This window comes from Marmota marmota, unplaced genomic scaffold (assembly GCF_001458135.2).
Source record: "Marmota marmota marmota unplaced genomic scaffold, marMar, whole genome shotgun sequence".
NCBI classification, from domain to species: Eukaryota; Metazoa; Chordata; class Mammalia; order Rodentia; family Sciuridae; genus Marmota; species Marmota marmota.
In genome coordinates, this window is record NW_026000174.1 from 55,535,964 (window position 1) to 55,552,618 (window position 16,655).

At 42.7% G+C, this 16,655-nt stretch overlaps 1 protein-coding gene across 1 annotated transcript in view; it reads right to left on the reverse strand.

The window, feature by feature from the left end:
• Positions 1 to 16,655, reverse strand: part of Lrp4 (LDL receptor related protein 4) — a 52,063-nt gene continuing 35,408 nt past the window's right edge. Inside the window, exons 29-38 of the mRNA XM_048788721.1 lie at positions 15,048 to 15,266; positions 14,756 to 14,890; positions 13,858 to 13,966; positions 12,026 to 12,170; positions 11,661 to 11,774; positions 11,081 to 11,216; positions 8,897 to 8,964; positions 7,766 to 7,853; positions 6,137 to 6,278; positions 1 to 3,559 (exon numbers count right to left, since the gene is read on the reverse strand). Of these exons, the coding sequence (XP_048644678.1) occupies positions 3,227 to 3,559; positions 6,137 to 6,278; positions 7,766 to 7,853; positions 8,897 to 8,964; positions 11,081 to 11,216; positions 11,661 to 11,774; positions 12,026 to 12,170; positions 13,858 to 13,966; positions 14,756 to 14,890; positions 15,048 to 15,266 (1,489 nt within the window). The 3' untranslated portion in view covers positions 1 to 3,226. The remainder of the gene's footprint in view (positions 3,560 to 6,136; positions 6,279 to 7,765; positions 7,854 to 8,896; positions 8,965 to 11,080; positions 11,217 to 11,660; positions 11,775 to 12,025; positions 12,171 to 13,857; positions 13,967 to 14,755; positions 14,891 to 15,047; positions 15,267 to 16,655) is intronic.

Below are 16,655 nucleotides of genomic sequence, written 5' to 3' on the forward strand. Positions count from 1 at the left end.
CTTCTGTCTTTCTTGCTTTCATTATCTTTCTTCTTCTTATTTTTCTTTTTTTTTTGCAGGGGGTGGGGGAGTGTTAGTGATGCCGCTAGATTTTAAGCTCTGTAAAACTGTTTTGTTTAGGCATGGGCCTGGCCTATAGTAAGAGATGGATGAATGAAATGAATGAATGGGGCATTATTTTATCAATGATTTAGGTTTAGAAAATAAACTATTGAGACTTAACATCAAATTCTAATCTATGCTAGATTAAATTCTAATCTAATCTAACCTAGCCTTGAGACTAGCGTGATTCCCAATTTTCACTGATGGGTATTAGAGAACCTCAGAAAGGATCCCTAACTTCTAGTTCTAGTCTTAAGATATGCTGGATAAGCTATGAGATGTCAGCTTTTTAAAATAAATGGATTTTTTTTGTTGTTGTATTGGGGATCAAACTCTGGGCCGTGCACATGCTAGGCAAGTATTCTACCACTGAACTATACCCCAGCCCTTTTTATTTTTTATCTTGAAACATTGTCACCAGGCTAGCCTCAAACTTGCAAACCTCATGGCTCAGCTTCCTGAGTAACTGAGACTACAGGTGTGTGCCACCACACCTGGCAAGTAAATGGAATCTTAATTATCATTTGTTCCATTCTTAGTAACTACAAAAGGTGCCAAGATCAAAGTTTTGTGACACTGAAGTCCTCAAAGATCTAAAACAGAAATAGAAGATGCATGGTATATATGCCATGACATTTCCTTCCAGTGCTAGAGATGTCACTAATGATCATGACACTCTTCCCATTGGTGTGGAAGGGCAGCTACTACCAACTAATGAGTTGGCACTCTAGATGAAACCTATCATCCCTCTTTTAGAAGAAACAAGGGTATTATAAGTTGAAGAACTTGTCTGGACTTGTCTCCTCAAGTTGAGCTGAAACTCTACCAGGAACCTCATACCCTTTATTGCTCTTCACTGTTCCCAAACCCCCATAGAACTCAGAGGTGATGTTGATAAGCAAGTTTTCTACAGCATGGGTCTGCCAGACAGAGCGGGTGTAAGATTAGTCATGACTCCAAGCCAGGCAAGATAATTAAGAAAAGCTAAATTTATATTAAATTATCATAAAGTCCTAAAATACTGAACATAGTGGTTAAATAACTCCAGAAAGTCCAATCTCTCCAGTGAGTAACGTTAAAACCATTACACATGAGCGCAGGACAATCACTTCCATTAGTTTAGGACAGAGAGATTTTGCTTTTTTACAGAGTAATCAGTGCTCAAATAGATATTTCCTCAAATATGTCCTTCTACATTCTGAACAGCCCAAGTGCAATAAGAACCTTCCCCTGTCCAATCAAGAAAAGACCATTTTTCTACTTTCTCCTCCTTCCCAACCAAGAATCTGAAGACTCAAATGCTTCTTCTTTTACTTCCTGGGAAATGTCCCCATTTCCTCCCAGAAGTGGCACCTTACCTTTTTCACTTGATGCACTGGAAAAGCCTTCTTGGCCTGGCCTGGCTGTTTGTATAGGTTTGGACCTGGGGCTGGCTACTGAGAGCATGGCTGAAGGCGCAGCATCTGTCTCTAGAGTTCGTTTGTTTTTAAGAACTGACTAGAAAAGATTTAATCTTGTCCTCTTTTGACCCACAGTTTGGCCCCTCATTTCTCAATACTATTTACCATAAGAGATGTTTCAAATCAAGAAACTTCTCCTAAAACCCCTCCCTTCCAATTTCAGCCCCATCATCCTCTCCTGCTGCTTTTAATTCCTAGGGAGAACAGGCCTGGGTCTGCCCTGGGCTGGGAGGGCTTCATTTGTTTCTTTCTACCATCCTACTATATGTTTACCCCTTTGCATCTTCATTTAGTCCTCCTCGGTGCAGGACTTTGGAGATTGCTTGTGCCACAAGGCTAAGTCAGAAAAAAAGCAAACCAAGCCTCTCAAAAAGTAAAGAACTAGGGGGAAATTTCAGGGCAGCAAAAACTCAATTCCTTGATACAAGTCTGAGACACATACCCTTGATGTAGATGAGCATGAACCAAGTGGTGGTATTTCAGCATGGAAAGTAAGTCACAGCTGAGAAGAGTTCTGGAATAGGAACCACACCACCTCAGAGTCTCAGGCTCTCTGTCCATGAACTCAGATATCTGAGCACTTGAGAAGGAACACAGGAGGTTCAACCCCGTGATATTTTTCTCTTTAGCCCCTGGGTATCCCATGTCTCTAATTCTCTTCCTGATCATTTATGAAAACTTCCAGTCCTTTGAAAGACTACCATTATAGGATATCTTCCTGCAGAATCCCAGAGAATTGGGGAGAGTGGCAGGACACTGAAATTTAGGTGGGATGCTATATTTGGTCTAGGCAGAGCTTAGACATTTTAGAAACCCAGCACCTAGGTCCAACATTCACGAAGCCACTGGCTCACAACCTGATTACTTAAAAGACTTAGGAAAGGGATTGGCCAGTGGCAGCACCAGGAGAGAATTCCTAACAGCCAGTGTCCATGTGATGAGGACCCCCCAGTCATCTAAGGTAGAAAAGACTCCAGACATTCCAGCAGGAGGAAGAACAGCTTGAGCCACATCCATGTCTCACCAGTATCTGTAGCTGACAAAGCAGTGAGTCCTAGGGCAAGAATGATGTCCACTGCCAGCAATGGACAAGACACCCAAGCCCAAGTATCCCCAAAGCTTTTTCATATTACCAACCCCCAAAGGTGGAGGTTTCCCAGGATGCCCAGACCAGCTGGGCTGATTCTTCCTTCTTCTTCTAGTCTCTATCCATCTCTCTTTACCCATGACCCCCTGCCCCAGCCCCTGGTGGGCAAGTTCTCAGAGAAGCCGTCATGCTAGCTGTGATGGGCGAGAGGACAGTCTTGCATCATCAGCTCCATTGGTGCTGTGGGGCAGTCACTGAGGGTACCAGGGGAAAGGGAGGTGGAGCTCTACCCTGCAAGGAATTGTTACTGAGCCAAGTTTCAGGGGGCCCAGGACGGAGTGCAAGAGGTGAGGTTCATGGTAAAATCCAGGTCTAAATTCTCGAGAAGTGCCCTCATTTCTTGTAGCCAGGTAGTTATGGACTCAGGTGGAAAACAGCTCCAGTGGAGGACTTAGGAGAAGTTATGGGGTGGGAGGAGGATGAGCACACAGGAAGGAGGCCTGCTGTACAAGCGAGCACAGGACTGGAAGTCCATTAGAGGATACTGATAGGCAGGCAGGGAAGAGAACCCAGGCATTTAGACCTGGCTCTCCGAGGAGAGCTTGCGTTCATGTTTCCAGCCAGTGTCTGGCAGAGAGCCCCGTCTTTCTGGAGTGGCTGCAGTATGGACGCTGCTACACTCAGACTGCTCTTCCTGCAGTAGCTGCTCTGTCTCCGTGTCATCCAGAGAGCCAGAGCTGGCCTGGATGGACACTGTGTCTGTCTTCATGCACACATGATCCCGCAGAAGGCCCCCCCGGGAGCTGCGCAGCTGCTTGAGGTCATCCCACTCAGCATCATCCCCAGAGAGGAGGCAGATTCCTTCTACTATCTTGATTTTCTCCTTGGTGTAGTTGTGGTCAGGCCCACCCTAGGTGGAGAGGAGGGACACATGGTTAGTCATTTGGCTCTCTAAAGAGGATTTCTTTGTAGACAGGAAGTAAATGAGGTAAAAAAGGGCATGAAGAGCAGAAAACTCCACAAACTAATGTGATCACAGCAAATATATGAAGCCTCACCTAAGAAGAGGGGCAGCTATGATGATTATTACCATTATCATACAGGGTGGAGAATGATGGCTTCCGGTCCTGCATCAGCCACTCACTGGATATATCACCTTGGGCAAATTAATTAACATCTCTAAAACTCATTTTCCACATCTGCAGTGTGGGGAGAATAACAGTATCTGCACCTCACAAGCAATTACTGTGAGGGTTAAATGAAGTGATACACAAAATGCAATTGTTAGGATGCTGGACTAAGTCGCACTAAAAACATGTTAGCTACTATTACATTTTTACTGTGGTTTATTAATGGGACATCATGCTGACATAAATAATCAAAAGTAATTGGCAAAAGCAATTCAACATGCATTTATTCAGGATTTTAACTACTTTATATATATGCTAATTTGTTCTTAATGATCTCTTCTTAATTTTGCTAAGGAGAAAACTTGAGAGGTACAATAGGAGGGCTCTAGAAAATCATCATATTTTCATTGATGAGGCCCCATAACCTTATAACCTTTCGGGGTAGGTTACTGTGGGCTGCTCCCATGAGCCCTGGGTTCATTCCAGGGATAGCCTTGAATTCTGCTCAGGCTTCGTCCTTTATGGATTCCTCAAAGGGTAGCCTTTTTTCTTGGTTTCTGAGGATACCAATCAACATGCTCCCACTGCCAGGAGTAAATGTGCCACAGCTTGGGTTCTGGTATATTGCTGTGTTCAGATTTTTGCAACCATTGCTTTCTATTACTAACAATTCAATTCCATAGATAGTTATTAAGCCCCTACATTAAATAGGATATTGTATTAGATGCTTTAATGATGGTCCCTATCCTCTGGAAGTGACAGTTCCCTCAGTCATGCAAAGGGATACAGATAGCACACAAGCACACATGGAGACACCCATTCACCCAGCACCCTCCAAGCTGAAATTAGTATTAAGAGTTCTCATTACAGACACAATGGGTAAGTCAGGGAGAGGAGTAGCATATGACACTAGTAATTCTGGGGACAGCACTCCCTCCTACACACACACAGCAACAGGTACCTGAAATCAAGAGGAAATCAGAAGAGAAAGGGTGAAAGGCTATCTGAGGGGTGAAAGAGCTGCTGAGGAAGAAGCAGACAATAGAAGAATCACATTTTTATTTTCTTGTTTCTTTCTTTTTTGGGGGGTGGGGATTGGTGCTGGGGATGGAACTAAGCAAACTCTTTACTACTGAGCTCTGTACCTAGCCCCATTTTTCATTTCTAACCAATGGCCCTCATTGTGCTTCTTTTCTGAAGCATCCATCACTCCATGAACCCAAGAATATTCAGTAATCTTTCTTTCAGCCATATTAACTGGGGAGGAGTCTATCATTCCCAAAACTGCAAGCTGTTCTTACAGGTTCTCCTTTGTAACTTTTCTAATATGGGAATTCATGGATCCAGAGAGCACAAGATTTCTTTATAAAGTGTATTCATTATGCCTGAGAGCCCTACAGGTATGAGAGCAGGTTTGACCCAGAGACAAGCCAGAGAAATAGGCTGATTAGGGTCTTTATAAGGGATACTTTCTTTCTTGGTACAAAGGATTGAATCCAGCAGTGATTAACCACTGAGACACATCCCCAGCCCTTTTATTTTAATTTTGAGACAACGTCTCATTAAGTTGCTTAGTTAGGGCTTCACTGAGTTGCTGAGGCTAGCTTTGAACTTGTGATCCTCCTGCCTCAGCCTTCTAAGCCACTGGGATTATAGGCATGTGCCACTACATCCAGCATAAGGAATAATTTCTGATGAAGGCTACAGGATTTTAGAAGAAAACACAGGTTATATCAGACTAGGAAAAACAATATCTCAGATTACTGCAGATCCCTTGTGGAAAGGGGCTATTTTTATTGACTAAATATTCAGCAGATAATTTTCCATTGAAGTAACATAGGAATTTTTTTAAGTACATAAATCTTTAGAATTCTAGAGAAATCTCTGAAGACCCTGTGATAAGAGGAAAGATAATGAAAAACTAGCCCTTCCCAACTCTAGATTTGACCACCACCTTGGAACAGAGGTTAGAAAAGGGAGAGTTTAAGAGCTCTTGGGCTTTCTGGGCATTGTCCAGGAGAGCTCCCTTGTTTCATAGGGACACAGCCTCACTGCAGGGGAGTGACACTCTAGGAAGAAAAGAACCTATGATTCCTAAAATAGCTCTCCTGGCAGGGAGGTAATATATTCATTGTTTTCCGACCTAAATCTTCCAAGATATCTTTCTAATCTTGTTCTAGAATCCCTCAAAGATTCTAGATCTCTCCAGAAATCCAAATTACATCTAGTTCTTCTGTTACTGTAACTTTCAAAATGGTAGAAGGAGCCACCTATTCCCTTACTAATCCATTCAGGCAACTGGAGCACAATTCCTCCTCCCCCCAGAAAAGAATTTGAATATAAATTTCCATTTTTACCTCTTTCTTATAGCACAGTTGATTGTACATGGCTGGTTTTGGGATTGCTTCAATTTTTACTTCCTGAGTAGAAGTTCGGTAAGAGGGGTTGCTGTAGGTGAGGTTGCCCATTCCAGGATCAGTGAACTTGGATTTTTTGTGTCTTTAGGAGAAAAAATGAGAATTTAGTTCATATTTTTATGGAGATAAAACTTGGGGAAGTTGTAGCCTATGTGTGGGAGGCAGCCTCTACAGGTTCTGGTGATCCCTGCCTCCTGGTAATCACCCCTTCTGAATCCTCTCCTGTTGAATATAGGCTGGACCTGGTGACTTGCTTCTAATGAAAAGATTATGCAAAAGTGATGGAGACTACATTAGGTTACAAAGAAACTAGCTCCCTTCTTGGGTTTGTATTTCCCCTCTCCATTGCTCTCTCTTGCTCTTCCTCTGAGGGGAGCAACCTACCGTGGTGTAAATTGTTCTATAGAAAGATCCAAAAGGCAAGGGACTAATGAAGGAGGCCTCCAACCAACAGCCAATGAAGAACTGAATCCTGCCAACAATCATACGGATATTCTTGGGAGGGAATCCTTCCACAGTCAAATCCTCAGATGAGAACACAACCCTCGTTGATACCTGGATTGAGATCTTGAGGCAGAAGCACCTAAGCCATATCCACATTTTTGATCCACACAAACTGTGAGACCATAAATGGCTGTCATTTTAAGTCACTCAGTTCTGTACGCAGAAATGGGGATAACTAATACCTGAACTTTAGAATCAGGACAGTTGTCAGATTCAATCCCACCTCTGTTACTTACTACCTGGGATCTTGGTAGACATAATCTAAACTTTCTGAGCCTCAGATCCTCATCTATAAAGTGAGGAATAATACCTGTGTTATAAAGTTGGGACATTGATACATATCCATAAAATGGTAAGTGGTTTTATTATTACTAGGAGCAGCGGTAAAATCCAAACATTTTTGCTACGGTCTGTATTAAAGCTTTTGGGGGAAAATATAAGGAAAGAAACACATAAGATCTTTTTTTTTAAATATATTTTTAGTTGTCAATGGACCTTTATTTTTTTTAAATTTTTATGCAGTGCCGAGAATCAAACCCAGTGCCTCACACATGCTAAGCAAGTGCTCTACCACTGAACTACAACCCCAGCCCTGCATATAAGATCTTAAACTGAAAATGATATATTCTACTTTCCTAAGATGATCTGAGCACCACTATATCAACCAATTTTGTAGTAAAGAATTATGTTTGAGTAGATGGAAATGGTTTCCAATTTCAATGGTTTGAGGTAAGGTGGGTTATGAAAAGCATAGATGCTAGAGTTAGTTCACTTTGCCTCTTACTGTGTGACCTTGGGTAACACAGTAAGCATCTTAGCATCTTAGCCTATAATGAAAATCCCAAGGGTAGATTTGCTGTGGTCATTAAATGAGGAAACTGCATAAGCTATGACCAGGGAAGAAGAGTAAGTATTCAGGTTTCCATCCTTTCCTTCTGCTTAGGGACCCAACCTTGAAACAAAGCTTCTCAGAGCTGGATTTAGTGAATTGTGGAGCTTCAGAAGATCCCAGATATGCTAATGAGGACCAAAGAGCACATAGCCCTGTAGCAAAGTTTAGATTACCTGTATAGCATCAGAGCCGCAATCACCACCAAAATCAGCAGAATACTGAGGAGTCCACCAATGGCATAACTGATATGAAGTCCTTCACCTAGGAAGAACAGAGACACACTAGGCTGGGATCACTGATAATCATCCTGCTGGTGCTGGTGCAAAGGGTGGGAAGATAAAGGGTTGGGTCCATATGTTTTTGTTTTGTTTTGTTTTTGAGGCAGGATCTTGCTATGTTGCCCAGGTTGGCTCCAAATTCCTAGGCTCAAATGATCCTCCTGCCTCAGCCTCCCAAGTAACTATAATGACACGTGCGCACACTGCTCCTGGCTCGAAGGGCTTTTGTATGTGTGGAATCCCATACCATATGAGAATACTGAGGGCCTCGTTCTCAGATGAGAGCCATAAGAGGTGGGTGAGAAGGCTGAAAAGAAAACTATAATTCAGCCAGCATCTCCAAACTCAGTTCTACCTCTTGTTAGTTACATGACTTAAAGGCAAGATGTTTAATGTCTAAGCCTATGTTTTCTCATTACTTAAATATGAATCCTAAATTGCTCATGGGGCTGGTGGAGATTGAATGATAGTGTGTACTCTTAGAGTTAGCCTCCCCTGATACATGGTTTCACTTTCCACAGTTTCAGTTACCAACAGGTAACCACAGCCCAAAAATATTACTAGAGTCAATGAGAATGTATGATATTTTGGGGAGAGAAAGAGAGATAACACAATCACATAACATTTATTATAGTATGTTTTATAATTATCTTATTATTAGTTACCTGTCAATCTTTTACTGTGCCTAATTTATCATAGGCATGTATGTATAAGAAAAAACTTAGTATATGTGGGGTTCAGTACTACTCAAGGTTTCAGACATCCACTGGTGGTCCTGGAATGTATTCCCCCATGGAAAAGGAGGGCTACTGTATTCACACTTACATATATATGGCATATATATGGCTTACCAAATGCCTGGCATATGGAAAGCACACTATAAGTGCTTTAATTATAATCTATAATCTACTCTATGAAGAGTTCATCAACCTCAAGAGAGGCCCCATGAAGGTTATGGAACATACCAGTAGACACTTAGATTCCTTAGATCTTCTCTGCCAAAATTGTTGGGTACTCAGGGCTTACCTGGAACAGCAGGTATGGCCTGATTGGAATGTGCACAGAGGCCTAGCCGGGCATCATTTTCAGAGCATCTGTGGGGCAGAGAAAACTGAACATGAGGATTATGTTTATGCAAATAAAATCTCTCCTTTTTCCAGGAAAGTGGAGAGAGGTATGAGAAGATAACAGGTGGGAGATATAGAAGCATAGAGAGACAGGAGGAGGAAATAGAGAAATCGGTGTGACTCACTATTTTCCAGCCAGTGGATAAACTATGTTTAAATGTGTTTTCCAGTTTGAGAGTGAACTGGAAATCTGCAGAAAGAGTAATAAGGAGAGCAATTCTAGGCTTTCTTAAACTACCAGGATGAGTGGGAAGCAGCTGCTAGCCAGGCAGATCTGATTGGTTAAGGATTATCACAAGATCCACATATTTCAAGGTTTAAAATATATTTACCACCCCCACACACACATATTCGTTTCCCCTTTGTTCTGTCATAAGGGAAAATACAAAACATCCAGAGGGAGCACTCAGATAACAAATCTAAAATGCTCAGAAGGTAACTGCTTTGTGGGGTATTATTAGCAGCCAACTAAAGGCATCTCCTTCAGGCCTGGAGAAAAGCTATTTGCAAGAACATCTGAAGCCAAGAGGCATTGAATCTTCAAATGGTACTCCTACATTAAGGAAAGGTCTGAGGAGAGGTCAGAAATGTTCCAAATAAACCTAGGGGCTGGTGGGATAGATCAGGGGCAGAGTGCTTGCCTAGCATGGGTGAGGTCCTGGGGTTCAATCCCCAGCACTTAAAAACAAAACCAAAAGGACCAAAGAAAATCCAAGATTAATAATGACTGACAGAACCTCAAAGATAGTGAGAAAGGTATATGTTTATCCTCAGGCATTTGCTTTTCATTACAAACTATACTACAAAGGGAGAGAGGAGCATACAATATATGGGCTTGATCATGTGCAAATCTTAAAACTTGGGAGACATTAAGTTTAGAGTACTTATTTGGAACTAGTATGCTTCTGCTTTCAGAATTGAAATTAAGTGTCAATTACATTTTAAGCTATAGTTGATATAAAATAAAGACATCAGAATATTTCAGTGAAGAAAAAATTGTTCTAATTAGAAAAATGTCTGAAAAGATAGATATCAAATTATGAAGAGTAATTCCACACAGGTATACAGGGACTTATTTCTCTATTCCAATCTGTTTTTCCAGACTTTTAAAAAATTTTTTCATTTATTTTTTTAAATTTATTTTATTTTATTTATTCTAATTAGTTTATATATGACAGGAGAATGCAATTCAATTCATACTACACAAATAGAGCACAATTTTTTATGTTTTTGGTTGAACACAAAGTAGAGTCACACCATTCGTGTTTTCATACATGTACTTAGGGTAATGATGTCCATCTCATTCCACTGTCTTTCCTACCCCTATGCTCCCCCTTCCCTTCCCTCCCCTCAGGCTTTTTTAAAATAAATAAATAAAAATGCTGAAGAATTTCTCTAGATTGAGTGTAACATCCTATCACATCAATTTTAAGATGTGCCTTGTTTCCTATATTCTAACATCTCTGAAGTAAGAAATGGGACTTAGTGGTATCTAATAATTGCTGCTGTTCATGTTTTCAGTCTAATTTCTCAAATCAGAATGAATTATATAACTGATAGCACTTTCAATTTAATGAAATATTTTATACTTGATGTTAGCTCTGTGTATAGTTATACTTGCTTATTTAATAATGGTGTGTATGGTGTACACAAATGCATATATGTTTGAGAGCTAGGGTCATTATAAGCTAAGGCCACCACACCTCTGGGAAAATTTTTTGTTCCAAGTCATAAAGCTACACAGCTCAGAGATCACTGTACAATGATATCAAATACTAAACGTGACACAAGAGCAAGTGTCACAGAGACAGAGGAGGAAGGAGGAATGCATGTGCAAGACTCTTCCCAAGTGATTTCTCTTGAAAGCTGTTCTTAAAGCTTCTTGCCCTCAGAGCTACAAGGGAATCATTTGCAAAATCTACAAGTCTAAATATTGTCCTAAATAGTGGAGACTGGTGGTTAATGTGATCTTCCTCCCATCTTCTGGTATTATGGTCTAATTCTGCTGGCATAATGGTCTAATGCTAGTAAGTCTTTGTGACATGAATCAAAGGGCCCTCAATCCTGTACTAACCCTACTTACCTGCCTTCCACTTCCTCCAGAGATATACGGGTCCTGGTGGTAGAAGAATGCAAGGTGGTGGGCAGGGTGTTAGACAGCACCGGGCTCTTTTCACTCATGCTGGTGGCCTTGGGAGCTAGGGGCACCAGACCAGGTACTGGAGAGAAAAGAGAATGAGAGCAGGCCACTGGAGTCCAAAGCCTCTACAGATGGTCTTAAGAGTAGCAGCTGGAAAACTTGATAAAGCAATTTTTTAGCTGCCCTAATCTCAGGTACCCTCACTTGATTCTATAAATAAAAAGGATTTGGATTCAAAATTAATAGTTCTGGATGACCCATAAAGGTCAGGAAGATAGAGTAAAGCACAGCCTATCATGGCAGAGATCTAGAATCAAGAGACCTGGATTATCTTCTAGTAAATGCCAGAGGTCAGACAAACTCAGCTCTGAATGATTCCAAAGCCTAAACACATTGCCAGCAGTCTTTCCACTCCATAATCTTTGGAAGGTGGATTCTACCACCCAGAAGGACAAAGTTGAGGCTGGTGATCCCCTGCCCTTCCAGGGGCTCTACTGTTCCAGGAGCCATTCAATACACTCACCAAGGGAGCAGGGGCGGCTATCAGGCTCATCAGGACAGGCACACACAAAGTCTGAGGTTCTGGCAAAGCAGAGGTGGGTACAACCACCATTGTTCACGCCACAGGCATTGGTCCCTGGAGGGAAAGCAGATGAGTGTCTGGTCTAGGACAGAATTGGGTCTCCCAATTTAACACTTCTCAAAAAGTAGGATTACTCCACTCCCGGGAACAAAAGGGCAAGAAAGGAATAATAGTCACAGGGGTTGAAAAGATCTAAGAGCTTCAAATGTGAGCTAAAAGGCTCTCCAGGGCTCCTAATTATCTTGGTTCACTAACAGCTAATCCCACTGATGGTGAGGAAGCAGGCTCAGTACCCAGGGGCCCACCTGTCTGTCGTTGAGGGGAAACCACGATGATATCCATGAGTCCCTCCACATTTGCCAACACTGTCTCCTTGTTGCGGCCTGAGTACTTGTCAACACGTTGGATGGACTTGGTCTGCCAGTCTGTCCAGTAGATCCACCTGTCCTGCTACTCAATATGGAACCCAAAAGAAGAAATATCATTCAGTAGTCAGACCTCAGTGCAGCTTTTGTGCCTCAGCATGTGCTACACCTTCTGCTGAAATGCCCTCTTCCTCTCTCATCCACTAGGTCAACTTCTGTGCGTCCCCAGATATGGCATGTCCAGGAAATCCCCTCCAATCCACACAGTTCTCCAAACTGTTCTGTACCTTGCAGTCACTTCCACATGTGAGTTTTGATCCTCTTATGGTAATTAGTTTATGTGTCTGCCTGTCCCACCTGACTAAGTCCTTCAAGGACAAAAATGTGCCTCAAATCTCTAGTCTGTAGCATCCACACTCAGTCCTCAGTCAGTTGTGTGAATTGCTCCCTGCTCAGCAAACAGGAGTAGACTTGGAGGTTCACATAGATCCCTGTTCTCTTGGGCCTTTTGCTCAAAGCCCTGACCCAGATCCTCTGCTTACTTCCTCTGCAGACTCTTTCTAATGCACTGATGGTGAAATTCTCAACCACGAGTGGGGAAGGACAAAGAAGGTGTTTTTTTCTCCCACTCAGCAGTCTAACAGCAGAAACTCCAGGGGAAGTTTGTAGATTGAAAAACCATTATCAGTATTAGCCTATCATTAAGTAGCCAAAATCTTTTTGGCTGATAGAATATAATACAAAATACAGGGCTGGGGGTGGGGTGTAGTTGAGTGGCAGAGCATGCCTGAGGTCCTGGGTTCAATTCCCAGGAAAGGAGGGAAGGAAGGAAGGAAGGAAGGAAGGAAGGAAGGAAGGAAGGAAGGAAGGAAGAATACAAGGAGATGATGTTTGTCAAAAAGGAAAAATATTTTAAATGACTAAGAATCCCTATTTAGCCTAAGACTGATAGATCTTCTTTCTTTCTCCAAATTATCTTACAGTGTTACAATTCTCAAAAATGGCAGCTAAAAATAAACAAGATGATTAGAGATAATATGTAGTGTTTACCTTGTGCCAGGCACTGTGCTAATGTCCTGTGTATATATTAGGGGGATACTATTATTAAATTGATTTTTTTTTTAGGTAACTGAAACTCAGAGAGATTCAGTTTCTTGCTCAAAGTTGCACTGTTTAATAATACAAACAGGAAACTGAACTCAGGTATTTGGCTCATTGAAGGTGCACAGTACACACTGACTGGCTGGAGGCTTCCAAACTGGTTTTTTTTTTTTTTTTGGTGTGTGTGTGTGTGTGCGTGTGTGTGTTTTTTAAGAAAGAGAAAAATTTTTAATATTTATTTTTTAGTTTTTGGTGGACACAACATCTTTATTTTATTTGTATGTGGTGCTGAGGATCGAACCCAGCGCCCCGCGCATGCCAGGCAAGCACACTACCGCTTGAGCCACATCCCCAATCCCCAACTCTGTTTTTTAACCACTACATAAGAGCTGCCTGAGCTCCAATGCTGGGACCACAATGTTAGGCTCAATGGTGTAGCTTATTAAAATGCATATTCCTGGGCCCAATCCTTTGTCCTTTGTGAGGACAAAGCAGATTCTCTATAGCCGGGACCCATGAGCCTGTATTTTAACAAGCTTCCCAGCTGATTCTGTGCACCACTGTTTGAACATAGAAGTGGTGGAGCAGGAATAGCAAGGCACTTGGAGGCTTAGAACCCCAGGGAAACACCCAGTCAAGGAGGTTTAGTTACCTCTCTCCTGAGCCAGTACCTGTGTGAGGGCAAAGGGGTGGGACACATGGCTGACCAAGACCTGCCGCAGCTTCCCATTGAGGTCAGCGCTCTCAATCCGGTCCAAATGTGCATCTACCCAGTAGATCCTGTGAAGAAGAAAGAACAGTGGCTGCTCCAAATGCTTCCCCAGGAGCCCAGCTCTTCTCTCTCAGGACCTGTCTTTGTCCTCCAGAGCTGAACTGGCAGGTGCTGCCAAGCCATCAAGAAGTATCTGTGATGAGAGACTACTCTAAGTCCCAAAGCCAAAGAGGGAAGTTGGTGATTCATATGTAGGGAGGCCAGGGCTGTTCTTAGGAGGCACAGAAAGTCTAGTGACTTCAGAGGGGCCTCTGCCAGCCTCATCTTCGGCAACTTGATCACCCTTTGATCTCTACCCAAAAATCTTAGGCCAAATTCTTACAAATGGTCTTCAAGAAGAGAGTTCAGTCAACATGGCCCTTACCAGGTTAAAGTAAGAGGTCACTCTGCCAACTCTCCAGGCGACCTTGATCCCTTTCCTTTCTTTAGGAAGGGGAACAGACTGCTTCAGAGCCTTTTTCCCCTCTCCTTCCTGCCCTCCAGCATTTTTAAAAATCTAGACCAGGTATTGCAAATTCCAGTGTCCACAGGATTGGATGAGTAACAAATACAATAGACAGGGAAGTGGGTCTTATGGTCCAGGCAGAGGACACACTATGTTAAAAGCCCTCAAAAACACAAGAACCAGGCAGACACAAGCCATCTGAGGGGCTGGCTTTAGTAGCCCCTGCTCTAAGAGTATGTTCCCTCTTCTTACTGCTTCCTCTTCCCACCCTCCAGGGGCTTTCCATCTTTTCATTTTCCCTACTTCAGTCTCCACCCAATTTCCAGGAGGCTATTTGGAGCAGGATTCCTACCTGCGGGTATCATAGTCCAAGGTAAGGCCATTGGGCCAACCCAGGTCTGTGTTGATGAGTACCTTCCGGTCGGAACCATCCAGATTTGCCCGTTCAATCTTGGCAATGTGGCCCCAGTCTGTCCAGAAGAGGTACCTGAGACACAATAGTGCCATTGTTACCAAGGCATAGTCTGCCAGAAGCTGACAGACTATGGGGACACACCAAGACCACTAAAATATAGGCACTCTTCACGGGCCTCTTACCAGACCCTTTCTTCCCTGGATCTCTTTTCTATTGGCCATAAACTTACCCCTTCCTGGGGAAAACAGCAATGGCCCGGGGCTCATCCAGGCTGTTGTTGATTAGAACTTTGCGGCAGGAGCCATCCAGCCTTGATGCCTCGATGGTATTTCGGCCTGTATCTGTCCAGTACAGGTTCCTGGCCACCCAGTCCACTGCCAGCCCATCGGTAGTCTTCAGCCCACGCCCAATCACTGTCTCCATGTTGTTGCCATTCAGGTCTGCTCGCCTTGGGGAGAGCCCAGGGTTGGATGAGTGACCAGAATGACCAAGAATAACTGAAACTCCTTTTATCCATAATTGGACCCCCACTAGACTGTAAGCTCCACAGAGACAGAGACCAAGTATCTACTAGCACATTCCTCAGCACCCAGCATGATAGCTGCTCAATAAAACATCTGCAGAATGAATGAATGAATGAATGAATTCTTAGGAGGACAGAGTATTTCCTGACAACTGGAAACATCCGGACCTTAGGGTTCACCTCTTGCCAGAGGACAGATTAGTCATCCATCACATGTCTTTGAGAGAAGACAATGATCAGTAGGAGATAATTATAAGGCAGATTTGTCAAAACCTGCCAAAGCCCTACACGAGAGAACTCAACTTCAGGATGAAGAATGTATTATAATCACCTGGGGGACTTCGTTCTTGCATAAGGCCACCTGCCCCCAGCATGAGATTCCAATACACACGCAGGGAGACAAAAGCAGATACCTACCCACTGTTCCCATGTGAGAATCTCAGCCATGGTAAACTGTTTGTTTGTTTGTTTGTTTGTTTCTTATACTTTTTGCTGTAAAGATTGGAGATTTTACTGGGGATTGAACCCAGGGATACTCTACCACTGAGCCACATCCCCATACCTTTCTGTTTTTATTTTGAGATAGGGTCTTGGGGCTGGGGATGTGGCTCAAGCGGTAGCACGCTCGCCTGGCATGCGTGCGGCCCGGGTTCAATCCTCAGCACCACATACAAAGATGTTGTGTCCGCCAAATACTAAAAAATAAATATATATATATATATATATATATAAAAAAAGAGATAGGGTCTTGCTAAGTTCCTTAGACTGGCTTCATACTTGTGATCCTTCTACCTCAGCCTCCAGAGTCCCTGGAATTATAGGCATGTGCCACCACACCTGGCTTTGTGTGTGTGTGTGTGGTATTAGGCCTAGAGCCCAGGGGCACTCCTCTAGTAAGCTACATCCCCAGTCCTTTTCATTTTTTGAGACAGGATCTTGCTAAATTATAAATTACACAGGCTGGTGGCCTTGAACTTGCAATCTGCCTTGGCCTCCTGAAAGCTGAGATTACAAGCACATTCCCAGCTGTTAAATCACTAGCACTAATAGCAGGGCATCATAAAATATAAAAATATAAAATAAAAATATGAAAATAAAATCCAAAATATTAAAAACAACAACTTTGCAACCACAGTAAGCTTTGACATTTGGCCAGGGCTCCTATACTGCAATACCCATACTAGCTATTTATGTGGCCCACTTATCAATGAGTCCTAGATGTTCTTGAAGCTCCCTCAGGGCCCAGTGGTAGGTAGAACTTTATCTGTTTTGTGTGTGTGTATGTATTGTTGTTTATTTATTTTACATATTTCT